General features: G+C 37.0%; 1 protein-coding gene across 1 annotated transcript; it reads right to left on the bottom strand.

The window, feature by feature from the left end:
* Window positions 1-33: 33 nt before the first annotated feature.
* LOC110784681 (transcription factor VIP1) lies at window positions 34-12,760 on the bottom strand. The gene is made up of 4 exons (XM_021989136.2): window positions 12,016-12,760; window positions 2,128-2,260; window positions 830-914; window positions 34-641 (listed from the first exon to the last, which is right to left on the bottom strand). The coding sequence occupies exons 1-4, from the start codon at window positions 12,615-12,617 to the stop codon at window positions 373-375; spliced, it is 1,089 nt and encodes a 362-aa protein (XP_021844828.2). The 5' UTR covers window positions 12,618-12,760; the 3' UTR covers window positions 34-372.
* Window positions 12,761-13,366: the final 606 nt, after the last annotated feature.

The raw sequence follows: 13,366 nt of genomic DNA on the forward strand, positions 1-13,366 counted from the left end.
GGGGGGTTGGGGGAGGGGAAGGGAGGAGGGGAGTTGATAAACAACTTTTTAATCTGTGGTTCATCTAAATAAAAATTTAACAGTTACTACTACAACAGCACCAACAACGACGACAACAACTACAACGACACGACGACAACAACTACAACGACACGACAACAACAACTACAATGACAACAACTACAACAACAGCACCAACAACAACGACAACAACTACAACGACGACAACAACTACAACCAACGGCAACAACTACAACAACAACAACAACAGGTTCATGTGGGTCTATTACGAGTACCGAAAATGTGGGTCTAAATTATATTTACAACATGCTATTCAAATTTCTAAGAGAGTCAAGGCTTCATGAGTAAACCTTAACCCTTGTGATTGAAGTCCATGAACCTCGGTTTCAGGTCCTTGTGAGCACTCAGATTGCTGCCACCTGCCTGGTCGGGCATTTGGAACTGCTGCTGCTGAGGAGGCTGCAGCTGGTTCTGCTGGCCACCAAAGGATTGTGCATTCTGCATATGTGTTGGAAACTGAGCGAACCGCCCCCTGCCAGCAGCATGGTTGTTGCCTGATGGATTTTGCCCAGTTGCTACCCTCAGCCTCTGAACTTCTCCCCTCAATGCTTCATTCAGATCTGCCACCCAACAAAATATCAATATAACTTGTGTTAATATACAACAACAAAGCCTTAGTCCCAAAATATAACTTGTGTTAATATATGTTTGCAAATTACTTAATTAAGTTCAAGTGCATAGGCATGCTAATGGCAACCAAGGAATGTACTATAACAACTCTTTTTTTTCAAAACAGATACTTATATACCATTTCTCAGTTGTGCTTGTTGCTCCAAGGCCTGCAGACGTAACTTTAGTTCCTTGTTCTCAATGGTCAGTCCAGTAGTGTCTCTCTGCATGAATTAAAGGTAATTTCTTAGCCCAGATGGAGCATTACCATCAATAATAGCAACATAAAAACTATTAAATCTCCGTAAAGATTTAAGACTTCTTCCTAAATCATGCTGCATGTTTCTTAATAACTAACAAATAGTGGTTTCACGCTATCTAAATTTGGCTATGTTATCTCCTTGTGTGTCCATATCCTCCTTTTGGATAACAAGAGTGCCAAAGAAAAGAAACCAAGCCTACTCAAGGGTAACAACTGTTCAGCTGCTTTTTGAGATTTCTGCATCATGGGAAGTTTGAATTGCATACTACTACAAGTAATCAGAGTCTATTAGTTAGTCTAGAAGACAACAAAGACTAGAGTAACTTGAGCAGCAAAACATCGACCCTATGCAATTTTATTAAAGCAAGAATTAGTTCTAGCACTAGATCCTTAATAATCTATGATGCTCATCTCAAGGACAGGGTCACTCTTCAGGAAATAGTTTTCTGCAGCTGGGGAAACCAGGATGTGAAAATTACAGGACAGGAGGGAAGGGGAATATGAAGAATTCAACTAAAACAGAGGAGAGAAACAAAAGTCAATGTCATAAAGTCAATGCCGTTTGCAGTGCAGATAAAATATTATGATCTTTCTAGACTCTACATAATGTGTAGATGAATTGAGTAAATTAACCCAAGAAAAACAAAAATAAAATCCCTATAAACTAACCTGGCCCACAGCCCAAAACCTAGACATACTTGTAATAAATAAGTAATCACACATGCATGCAATTATAATTATGTTACAGAAGTATAGGTTACTTAGCTAGAGATTTTGGCACTTCAGGGCTACAATTTTTACCCTGCTTGCAGTATTCCAAAAATTTCATTATGTATGCAGGTAAATCAATATTAGCACCACAATAGCCATCAAGGTTACAACATAATAATTCGTATAATCCAAAGGACGGTTTAATACAGGTTAAAAACATACTGCTTTTCTTACACCAATTAATTAGCACAACAAGATACATAGCAATTTAATTCACACCATAAAATGACTTCGGTGACTAGAATATGAAGGATAACATGTCAAACACAGTGGATTTGGACTGACAAAAAATCATGTCGTAATATAATCAACAAAGATCAAGGCGACCAGACAGTGCTCCCATCAAAACCGAGGTCCAACAAGAAATCTCTAAACAGAGGTCCAACATGATTTGTTGTGCTTACCTGCAGCAATGTGACTTGTGCAGAAAGGGTAGTTGCCTCTGTCTGCAGTGTCTGTACCCTCCTCTCCAACTCGCCAGTGTATCTTATTTTTCTTTCCTTTGATCGTGCTGCAGATTGTCTGTTTGCAAGAATCCTATGAAGAAAGTTGAAAGGATCAGGCAAGGGGTCTGATTGACCAAAAAGACAAGGTTAAACGTTGAAAGCATTCTACAATATTCTACAATAATTTGGCCACTGAGGAGTTAGAAAATGATTTTAAAAACTAATAATTATTTTATTCCAAATTTAAGGAAAATAGTTAGCACAAACCCAAGCAAGAGTAGAAAGTATAAATAATATTTGTGGTCTTTAAATATGGTCGTTCTTTCCTAGTAAAAGTATAAGGTGTCACCAAGTAAATGATACGCACTCAGATTCATCTGGTTCGAAAATATAGTTGCCCCCTAATTTCATATAAGCAACTCTCTCTCATCAATGCATTAGATAGACTACAGCTTTCCAACCCCCTTATAGATATTCCATCAACATTTTCTACAAGAGCTCAATACAGTCTAAAATTATGGCAATACCACTATCAGATTGACCCCTGTAAGCAAAAGATTGTCTAATATGATCTCTTGCACATATTTAAATGTTACCTAACGCCAGCATGCCACAGATGGTAATTCATTCCTCTGATGGCATCTATTATAGAATCGAAGTAAATTGGGAAGAATTTGAAGTGAGAAATGAAGATTAACGGAAGAACAGAAGATAATTAGAGTATCCTTTGTTCTCTAATAGAGTAATAGTTGTTCCACTTGGGCATGCCACGTGTTTTATGAGTGATGTTTAGGGGTAAACATTAGTAGTTAACCCCTTTGCTTATCTAAGCACATCATAGACAACCGCCACTACCCACCAGCACAAAACTAACTTATCGCCTCTCAATCAAACCCGCCAGCAATACATACACATATCACCACCTACCACTATCCAGTTACCCAACACTACATAGCCACCTATCACTGCCCACTATATACGAATACCACAAACGCCTATTACTCACAGCCACCTACCACCCCTTTCCTTCCACTCACCCCCACAAAGCCACCTATATTGTTAGCTATATCCAACAACTACCATCTTCAGGTGTAAGTGGGACAGGAAAAGCTCAAATTCCAATCGAATCTAAACTTGTCGAAATGGACCACTTGAAAAAGTTTGTTATTGCAGTTGGACTCGAATTTTTGTATCCAAACTTTCTTTGGCTGGACTTGGACTAGACCATAGCAAAACTGACCCGGACCCGAAAAAACCGATTCTTTACCCGATTTTGACCAGAATCCCTAATTGGTTTCTGACCCTAAACCGAAACCGACCCGGAATGGATTTTACCCGAAATGACCCGGATCCCCAAATCAACTCAAACCGAATAAACCCAAACCGATCTTCACCCAAAACCGAATTAACCCGAACCAAAAATAACTGTGAACTTTGAATCAATTATCAACCCAAATGGATCCGAACCGAAGACTCGAATCCAATCTGAACCGAAGAACAACTCAAATTTACCAATAGTTTAAACTAAATAACACCACTTCTTTTAACTTTTAATATTATTATTACCTGTAAAAATGTGAAAATGTAGCCCTTATCGTTTACTGTAACTCCCACATCATAAACAATAAACACCTAACCATATCGCTTAACCCTTAATTCTTTTGTAAGAAATATTGTTACATGATAATAAAATGTTTTTATGAATGACGACCAAATTTAAAGTGAAATAACCTGAAACTCGAAAACCGAAAAAGACAATCTAACCCGAAAATACCCGATCTAACACGAAAAACCTGATCCGATATTGACCTAAATCCATAACCCAAACCCGCCCATCAAAAACCGAGTTAAACGCGAAATCCGAAATCCAAATGGAACCGGCCCAACCCGAAGTAAAAGTGACCCGAAATGACCTAATCCAAATGGATTCAACCGACCTGTTTGTCGGGTCTTAATTGGACTAGATCTCTTGGAGTCCAATAGTCCAATTAGACTAAAGTTTTGAAAATTTATAATTACTAATGTTAATTTTTATTATTATGTTTATTATTAATACTATTATTTATTATAATTTATTTTTCATCAAAATATATTTATCTAATTTAAAAAAAATGTTAAAATATGCCCTTTTTAAAACTGAGAAATATTTTAGTTGTGTTTTCAATTATGGTCCCCTCACACATTAAGCGATTTGGGCGATCATTTAAAATGGGTTCTAAATCACCAAAAGTCTGTTCATACAAAACCCAAAACTATATTTTTTTAAAGTGTAAGACAATTAAACCGCACAGTTGAACCGATAACCTGACCCAAATTACCCGCCTTGAGATCCGAACTCTACCCGAAATCACTAGACCCAAATTGTAACCGGACCGATTTTAACACGACACGACCAAACTGACGCGACAACAATGTGTCTAGTAGTAATTATTTTATCACAATAAGCCCAATGGCAATGTCTCAACACGACGCAAACCCAAAGTCAACCCGATTTATTTTCCTCAAAACTTGGTCGGAACTCAATCCAAATGACCCGATTGGCACCTTTAAAAAAAATTGAAATTTTGACCATAAGGGTTTCATTTTTTTATTAAAGAAAATAAGGTTTATTTGGGCCTAAAAGGTAAAATATAAAATGATGTCAAAAACATTTGGATTGGAATGGGGACCAGACTTTGGACTTAAATACTTTTGATCGCACTTGCTCCTGGGAAAGTCTAAAAGTCTAATCCAGTCTATCAAATTTATACCCCTTACTACCAGTCTACCACCACCATCACATCGCCCTCCCCCCACCACACCTATCCTCATTACCACCAACCTCACCCATATTTCACCAAATTTGAAAAATTCATCAAAACTTGACGAAATCTAAGAGGACTGGAAAAATTAAAAAACGAAATGAAACTAATTAAACAAGAGATCAATGAATTGTCAAATGAATAAGAATTTCAACTCTATAAAAAATATAAAAATCAAAACATACTCCATTTCATCGGAAGACGAGTGAGGAAACATGATTGTCGTTGGACTGGTTGTCACGTTGGAGAAAGGAATGGGAGGGCTGGTGGTAGTTGAGGAGATGGGTTGATGGGACATTGGGATGGGAGAGAAGGTTTTATAGGGGGTTAATATCGATGAAGGGATTACGGGGGTAGGTAGGATTACAAAAAAAATTAGGGAGATTAAGTTATTAAGTAAGGGTATACATGTCATTTTGTAGGGGTAACAGATACCTAAAAGGGAAGTGGATCAACTAAATCAGAGGGGATTAGAATTTTTGGTTGCCACTTAACTGACAAGGAAGGATATTCAAAGATAATAGAAAAAAGTATTTTTCATCCCAAGTCCTCAAAAGAAGATTTGGTAATAAATCAAGGTTAATAGATTTAGGCCTAAGCTAATCTATAAATCTTGATTTATTACCAAATATTGTTTATTCTAACTTTGGTTAATCCCTGACCCGACCTGATAACCCGACCTGGAGTTACTGAGAGAAACTCGAACCTGAACCGAACCCGAATGACCTGAAATCCACCCGATTTGACCCATTTTATCATATTTTGTAGTAATATTAAGTTTTACAATATTTTTGATATTTTTTTACACAACCCGAAATTGACCGAAACAAAACCCGAACGCCACCCCTACCTTTTATCAACCCTTTTACCAAATAAGGGAACGGAGGAAGTACATCAACAAGATGGTAAAGGGTTGATAAAAGGTGGGACACCAAAGTTAGAATAAACAATATTTGGTAAGAAATCAAGATTAATAGATAAGCTTAGGCCTAACATCTATTAATCTTGATTTATTACCAAATCTTCTTTTGAGGGCTTGAGATGAAAAATACTTTTCTCTGAAAAGATTTTTAAAGTATATTATCTTTGAATATCCTTCCTCACTTCTACTTTATTCAAATTTTTAAAGTATATTATCTTAGGCATGCAGCTCACATCAAATTGTTCTTTTGAGCCTAGGTATTAGGTAATGTAATCAAAAGAATCCCGATTGAAGTCTTGAGATGCATTTAATTCAGAATTGAAGTAATTCAAAGATTTGACTCCATTGTACAAATTAAACCACACCTTAGCATACAAAATAAAAAATATCTTCCATCTTTACTCCCATTTCTCAAAAAACTAGCAAATAACAAGATCTTCTCCAAGAATAGAATGGACTCAGTATCCCCTATAAACTCAACTAATTATCTCCTACTAGTCTACTACCTCTATTTCATAATAATTTTTACGTTTTCTGTTTAATCTGTTTCATAATGTTCTTTACATTGTGTTTTATACTAGGTTTGGATATGAAAATGTACCGCCCTACCCCTCTTACCCCACAAATTTACATTTTTCCACTCACTTTTTCTCTCTTTTCTTACAACTACCTTTTTTTTCCACCATCTCTCTTACTTTATCTATATTTCATTACACTCTGCACCTTTTTACACACTTTATTATGTGTCTTAATATTTGTGCAAATAGTAATTGTAATGATCATTATGAAACGGAGTTAGTATGAAGAATCAAATTCTCATGGTCTATGGAATAGAGTGCCCTTGCAGAAGTGAAACTAGTCCACTACTACACTTATTTCTATGTTTTTGTCAAGTAAGGAACTAGCTCATGAACTTTGTCTGATCATTACTACTACAGTTTTATGCAAACTAGATGGTATACAGAGTAACAACCAAAATTGGATAGTCCTTATACGAGGCTTTAAAATTAGGAATCTTACAAAGATCAAACTTTCTTTTACTTCTTTTGACTCTTTGGAAGAGTTAAGAGTTACTTTGGAAGATGTTGTACATATTATTGACACTTAGTTTGATTTGGTATTTAAGGAGTAATCCTAGCTTCAAAGAAAAACTTAATCTGAAATTTTCAAATCAGGTTCAATTTTATACGTAAGTTTCAGACTTGGCGAATCTCTTCGTATTCTTCATCTGTTATTCAGAAATTTGTCTTATTTAACGGAGTTACGTCCTCTGTTAATCTATTATTGAACCATTTGGTTTTTTGTTGGTCAACTTTACAAACTTTGGCCGTATCATTTTACTAATCATGTAAAACCATGCTATACGGAAAGAAAGATATCAATGGTCCAAGATTGAATTGGAGAACAAATAAAAAAATGTTGCAATAATAAAAGAACGGGGTAAGTCGTCATATCTACGAATTGATATTGTTCAGAGAAAATCAAATATTATATCTCTACCTTACTGTTTTAAATTGAAACCTTCTGACTTTTAGGCTACATATATGGAATATACAGACGTCATATGTACGTGTAATACAAACTTAAAGATTTGGAGGGTTGATTAATAAATATGTTTAGACTATGTTTAACGCGGTTGAGAGTTATTTCAAAATCTTGTTTCTTTTCAGCATAACAGCCTAGTAACAAGGTGGGATTTCTTAATCCTCGGCTAGGAGTTTCTAGTATGGTTCCTCAACCTTAACTTGGTGGTTCATGCTTTATAGCGCGGGTAGTGGGACCTATTTTCTTTGTTAAGGGTTTGGTGAATGGGTGGCCCATGCTTTAGGACCAACATCCACATATTTAAGTCTGATTTTCCTCTGCAAAATAAACACGAAGGCCTCAAAGGTACCTATTTTACTTATCATTCAAAACTTATCTGTCAAGCACCTATTCCTTGTCCCCAAACACAACAAAAACGGTATCAGCTATCAGTCATGTGGGTGAATATGTGAACTCATATTATCCTAAGCTAGTAAGGGGTGGTGGATCCAATAATTTTTAAATGATGGGTCCAAAATAAAATTTCAACTTTATACTATTCAAACATACACAATGATAACAATGTCATACACACATTGCCTATATTACAAACCATGAGTTTCATAAATAAAATAAAAACCCATTCATAAACAGGGAAAAACTACAATATAATGAGTATTCAAAAAATATCTACTTCCTCCGTTTCAATATTATTACATCATTTACCTTTTAAGGAAATTTCACAAATATTGCACCATATCCATTTTAGGAATAAAACACTTGCTTTTACACTACAAATACTCAATCTACTCTTACATGTTAACTCTTGTTTATTATTTAATGTTTTAATCACATGGGCAAGTTTGTATTTTTGCCTTTCTCTCTCGTACTTTTTCCCACTACATAAGATCTAGTGCCCATCACCCGTGCAATAAATATGGAAAGAAGGAAGTATTTTATTTATAATTTTTGGTTTGGAAATTCTGGTTGAATGGGTTTACATACTTAGAGTGTGTGTGTGTGTCGGGGGGGGGGGGGGGGGGGGGGAGGAGAGAAAAGACTAGGGAGTGTTTTTCATTCAACTCACTGAGTACACATGACACGAAAAAAACATTAAACTGAATTATGACGCCCATTTTTTTTTACAAACAAACACCATATTTTCATCTTTTCGTATTATACCCTTACTACCTTCCACTTGTTCACTTATCCCTCTTTTTCTCTCCCTTACCCATCTCACCAAAAATTCCGGCAACCATACAAACTCCTCCGCCTACCATCTCACCTCCTCTAGTCCCCATTTTTTTTTACAAACAAACACCATATTTTCATCTTTTCGTATTATACCCTTACTACCTTCCACTTGTTCACTTATCCCTCTTTTTCTCTCCCTTACCCATCTCACCAAAAATTCCGGCAACCATACAAACTCCTCCGCCTACCATCTCACCTCCTCTACTCTCCATTGCATACACATCATAACCAATGCAGCCACATTCGCCATTGCAAGATTCGCAACCCCCCTGCCGACATTAAAGCACGAGACTAGAGTTAACTATGTCTGGCCTTAGGAGGATACTAGAATCTAATACAGTCTGTCTTAATCTCGTCGTAGAGTCAAACTCAAATAGATATAGTCTTCCCCTAGGGCCAACCTCGCCTAAATATAGTTTGACTAATCTCCCCCTATACTAAGGACTCAACTCCTCTACGTGCCATCTCGCCTCCTATACTCACCGCTTCTCTCCTCTCGCCGTTGCACACATGTCATAACCAATGCTTCCACCTTCGCCATTGCTACCCATGCAGCTGCCGACATCGACATCAAAGCAGGAGACTAGATCTAACTAAATCATACATTAGGAAGAGACTAGATCTAACTTAGTCATACATTAGGAGGAGACTAGATGTAACTTAGTATTACCTTAGGATCAAACTCAACTAGATGTATTCTTCCTCCAGGGCCAAAAAACTTCACTGGATGCAGTTTCCCTACGGCACCCACCATGTAGCCACCCTAATAATTGCAGCGAAAAGAACGGTGGGTGGTACTACGATGTCTTCGTGTTAGTTATCCGGTGTGGTCGTGAGAAGGTGAGGGGTGAGTTGGGAAAGACAGAGAAAGTAAGTGGTAAGCGGGTGGTAAAAAATACTAAAGGGTAATTTGGAAAATTGCAGGGTCATTTAGGGCGTTATTGTGATATGCCAGCGGTGTCGAAGAACAACCCCTCTTTAAATTGTAGGGTAATTTTAACATTACGTAGCTTTGTTCTCGAGTGAAAATTATTTGCAGCTTTGTATTTAGGACCTACACCAGCTTATGATTTAAAATGGAAGTGTAAATTTCGATCTTTTGTGTTTTAAAACCGATAGGTTCGTGAATCATCTTAAGTTTCACATTGTTCAGAAAGTAATCTTCAATGAGCATACGAATAAATGATAAGACGACGGATGAAATCTTTGTAAATATGAATTGATTTGTTTTGTCTTTTTATCTCTATCCTTGAGTAAGTTGCTTGTTGCTTTGCCTTTGTCCATGATTAAGGTGTTAGTGTCTTTGTCTAAGGCTAAGTTATTACTTGTTTGTTAAATGACAATCCATAAAGGAACCAGCTAAAGAACCTAGTTTATGAGTACAATAGTCTCAAGCGCACTTACTGGGTACAAAACTAACATTCAAAGCCTAAATCTGGGGCTTTTAGAATTCGGAATCCTGTATTAAACTTGAAGATTTTTAAGGGTTTACTTTACTACTTTTTACTCCATGAAAGAGTTTAAGATTAATGTCGGAAAGAGAAGATTTTTTTTCTCTCACGGTCTCACTTTAAGTTAGACGCGGTTTCTAATAATTGAAGCTTCATTAGGAAAGTCAATTTAACGAAAGCTTTCAATGAGTTCCCATATGTGCACATATTCAACATAAAGGAATCTCTAAGTCAAAATCTTCATGAAATTTTTAGGAATATATGCTTTTACGTTCCTGGTTCAAGCAGGTCTTTCTAGGTCGCATATATGCATGAAAAGAGGAAAAAAAATTAGGTTAAACAAAGCTTCATTACTTGATAGTCCCAATAAGCCCATACAGATTCCAACTTGATAAACCACACCCTCAGTTACCAAAAACTTAAATGTTTAGCCGTCAGAATAACGTAATACTACAAATTTCATCAACTTGAAATCACAGTAGCCATTAGAAGAAAGAGACCTCTGAAAAACTGGAAACGAATTCAAGGAGAGCATCACGGACTTTAATGGTGCAAACAGTGTATGGTTTATCACATGTTACGTGATATAAAAATTTTAAATACAGAAAGTCTATTAACAGACATATCCTAAGTTGAGAGCTATCCTCCTATGGAATAACACTTTGGTGGGCAAGTCGACTTCTTCATCCACAATCCTATTGTTCATCCTTTAGAGATGAGGCACAGAACATAATCGGCTCTTCATCTTTTGTCTGGTATTTCGCCTTTAAAAAGTTGGTAGTGGACTGTAATTTATTTGTTGAAAGCCTGTTGCTTTACGGTTTTACCACTTTTGTCTTAATAAACAAAAGAACCCCCAAATCCCCAATAGGTTCTCACCGTCTCATCAACCATTGCCTACTCGTTCTATCCGTTCTTGAATCATTTATAATTTGTGTTGGAACTTGAAACACTCACTGCAGAATCATTCACCCTGTCTAAAATGAATGTCTTTAACCAAAATACCTCCTCCAAACGTTACTCAATTTGTGCACGCACTAGCATCTTGTATTCCATAATAATCATCAGCCTTACCCACTTTCTTTCCAAAATATTATATCAAAAAGACTACGGCATCCTAAGTATAACTCCACTGAACTAAATATCAACTTCTTATTGGTAAGAATCAATTCGACATGGTAAATCTCCAGCCAAAGAAGAAATCTAAATTCATACCCAAAAAAATCCAATTTCCATAGAGTAAATCACAAACAATTGACCAAATAAAAATGCAGACGGAACTATAATATAAAAATAAAAATTATAAGAATGAACTCAAATACCAGAACATTCAACATTAACTAGGCTTCTTCAACTTTCATATAGTAGTTGAACCTTAAGAGCTTTGGTGCTGGACTGTAATGCCTTCGTTGAAACTCCAGTGGGTTAAGAGTTTACAGCCATTGTCTTTAAATCTATATCCTTCAACATTTTCTCCAAAACATGCGGTCTTTCATCATTCAAACTCCACAAGTCCAAGCTCGATCTCATTCATTACCAATTCATTCCATCATGTCTCCCAAAACCTCACTCTTCTACCAGAAAGCCTCTCTACAAATACCAGCATCCCATAATCTATGACCAATCATCAGCCTTACCTACTTTCTCTCAAAAGCCGCTCTATTCCATCCTACGAAGTATATGATACCATCTATTTCTTCAATTAATCTCAAATTTTTAAGAGCAACCATTAATAAGACTCAAAATTTTCCACAGGGTTCCAATTACACAACTACATGAATTAATCATCAAAATGCAGCAACCAAGCAATTAGCAAATGAACACAAACTCAAAACCAACAATAAAATTGAAACGAAAAAGAAGCGGGACTCAAACGAAAAGAGGAGAGTGAAACCTTTTAGCGCGCTTCGGGTCGATGAGAGCAAGTTCAGCGAGTCTCTCAGGAGGCATAGCCTTCTTGATTCCATCCACTAACATCGACTCTCCTTCAAACATCATCGAACTCGAAGCACCATCCATAGAACTTGTTCTTCTATGCATCCCCACTTTTCTCTCTCCTCCATTTCCACCACCATCTCCACCGACCCTCCTCTCTCCTCCACCTCCGCCGCCACCGCCGAACGACAGTCCGTCAAAAAAATCAGCGTCAACGGACAAGCTTCGAAGGTGCGGGGCGACATGAGCTTGGTTCGCCGCCCTAGAAGAGGTGGAAGAAGACCGATTGTCGCCGCTAGATTCGTCCGACTTGGAGGAATCAACGGCCATGGGGAGGGCAGTGGCTGCAGGCGCACCTCCTTGAGGAGAAGGAGGAATGTCTAAGGAAGAGAGATTGAAATTCTCGATGTCGAAGAGAAAATCGTCATCTTCGTCGCCGGAGAATCGGAAGGTGGTGTCGGAGAGGGCTCTACGGTGGAGGAGAACACCTCCCCGCTGTTGCGGAGGTGGAGTGCGGTCCATCTCGGTTTTCAGTGAGTTTAAGTAGTTTGGTGGGTTCATGACTGCGGCCGGAAGCTGCGGTGGCGACGTCTGAGCCGCCGTTCAGACAGAAGTAAATATTTTTAATTGGAGAGAATTTAGGAGAGAGAAAATATGAGAGAGAGCATAGCAGACAAGAGAAGAGAGTAGAGTATTGTTTATTTGTTTCGTTTGAAGGAATTAAATACAGCTAATGTGTGTTGTACAAGTGTGAAGGGAAATGGGACTAATTATTGGATTAAGGATTACTTTGAGATTATATTAGATGTTTTATTTTAATTCCTAATTTTTAAAGTGTGTGATTTTAATTTTATTTTTACTAATCTTTCCTTTTGTTTTTGTATCCCAAGAATAAAAGGTCAATGATTCATTAGATAATTGTTGGTTTGGTGGTAAGTGTTTAATAGAGTGAGTAATGGACTAAGTGGGTAGTTAGGTACCTTTGGTCCTTTGTTTTGAAGAATCAAGTCATTAGGTAAGGTACAAGGTCTTAGTACAAAAGGAAATGAGTAGGAAGTTTATTAAGAGAAACCTAATAAGAAATATGAGCTCTATACATTTATTTTATTTTTCAATTACAAAGATATATCTAAGGGGTTGGATATTAGATGGTGATAATTGATTGAAACTATTATGACTAATCTTAATAATAGTTTGGAATGTGGCGTGGGAGTAAGATGATGAGTTATTTTATTAGACCTTGACATATATGCAGTTGACATTCGCTTACGAGCAACTCAATGACTTCATTGACGAAGGGCTTCGATTTG

The sequence above is a fragment of the Spinacia oleracea genome, chromosome 4 (assembly GCF_020520425.1).
Source record: "Spinacia oleracea cultivar Varoflay chromosome 4, BTI_SOV_V1, whole genome shotgun sequence".
In the NCBI taxonomy this organism is placed as follows: domain Eukaryota; kingdom Viridiplantae; phylum Streptophyta; class Magnoliopsida; order Caryophyllales; family Amaranthaceae; genus Spinacia; species Spinacia oleracea.

Excerpts from the sequence above, each read along its gene's own strand:
- LOC110784681 (XM_021989136.2), bottom strand. The coding sequence starts at position 12,617 with ATGAACCCACCAAACTACTTAAACTCACTGAAAACCGAGATGGACCGC. Across the intron at positions 2,261-12,015 it reads GACCCGAAGCGCGCTAAAAG|GATTCTTGCAAACAGACAAT; the intron begins GTTTCACTCTCC and ends CTTTCTTCATAG. Across the intron at positions 915-2,127 it reads CACAAGTCACATTGCTGCAG|AGAGACACTACTGGACTGAC; the intron begins GTAAGCACAACA and ends TAATTCATGCAG.